General features: G+C 47.2%; 1 protein-coding gene across 1 annotated transcript in view; it reads right to left on the reverse strand.

Annotated features, from left to right (window-relative positions):
- Positions 1 to 59: 59 nt before the first annotated feature.
- LOC104272285 (zinc finger SWIM domain-containing protein 5-like) overlaps positions 60 to 636 on the reverse strand; it is a gene marked incomplete at its 5' end in the record, with an annotated part of 29,645 nt that continues 29,068 nt past the window's right edge. Inside the window, 1 exon segment of the mRNA XM_009867234.1 lies at positions 60 to 636. This exon segment is cut by the window's right edge and continues 34 nt beyond it. Coding sequence (XP_009865536.1) covers positions 447 to 636 — 190 coding nt within the window.

The following is a 636-nucleotide window of genomic DNA, read 5'->3' on the forward strand; positions in this document are numbered from 1 at the left end:
TTTTCTCTGCTTTTTTTTTTTTTTTTTTTTTTTTTTTTTTAATTCTCCACAAAAATTTTAAAGATTTTTGCACTTTGCAACCTTCGGATCCCTCCAGCGACTGCTTCCTTCAGGAAAGAGGTATTAGATTTCCAGGTTAGCTTTTGGTTTTGGCAAGGAAGGGGAGGGGGCTGAGTGAACCATCCTTTTTCCCCGTGGTTGCCTTTTGGTTTGTGCCCAAGGAATCTCTGGATCCTCTCAGCATGTGAAATGGTTAAATTCAAGAAAGGAAAAAAAAAAAGAAAAAAAAAAGAAAAAAAGGAAAACAAATAAAAAAGAAACAGAAGACCAGAACAGAGCAGCCTCTGCCGATGGGGGGAAGGTGATCTCTGCTTTCCTTCCTTCTTCTCTCCCGAGTCCCCGTGCTGCGGTCGGACCCTGCCAGTGAGCGTGGTGGGGGCCGGGGCTCACCCAAACCGTTCCCGCACCAGTAGCATCAGTTTTTTCTTGCCTTTGTAGATTTGTTTGAGATTGTCAATGAACTGGGCGAACTGTATGTGCCCGTCCTGCGCCAGGAGGAAGGTCTCCCTGGCCTTGCTGAGGAACTCGATGAACTCCCCGTAGTGCCGCGGGCTGATGTGGGTGAGCCGGGAGTGG

Source organism: Apaloderma vittatum, unplaced genomic scaffold (assembly GCF_000703405.1).
Source record: "Apaloderma vittatum isolate BGI_N311 unplaced genomic scaffold, ASM70340v1 scaffold21583, whole genome shotgun sequence".
In the NCBI taxonomy this organism is placed as follows: Eukaryota; Metazoa; Chordata; class Aves; order Trogoniformes; family Trogonidae; genus Apaloderma; species Apaloderma vittatum.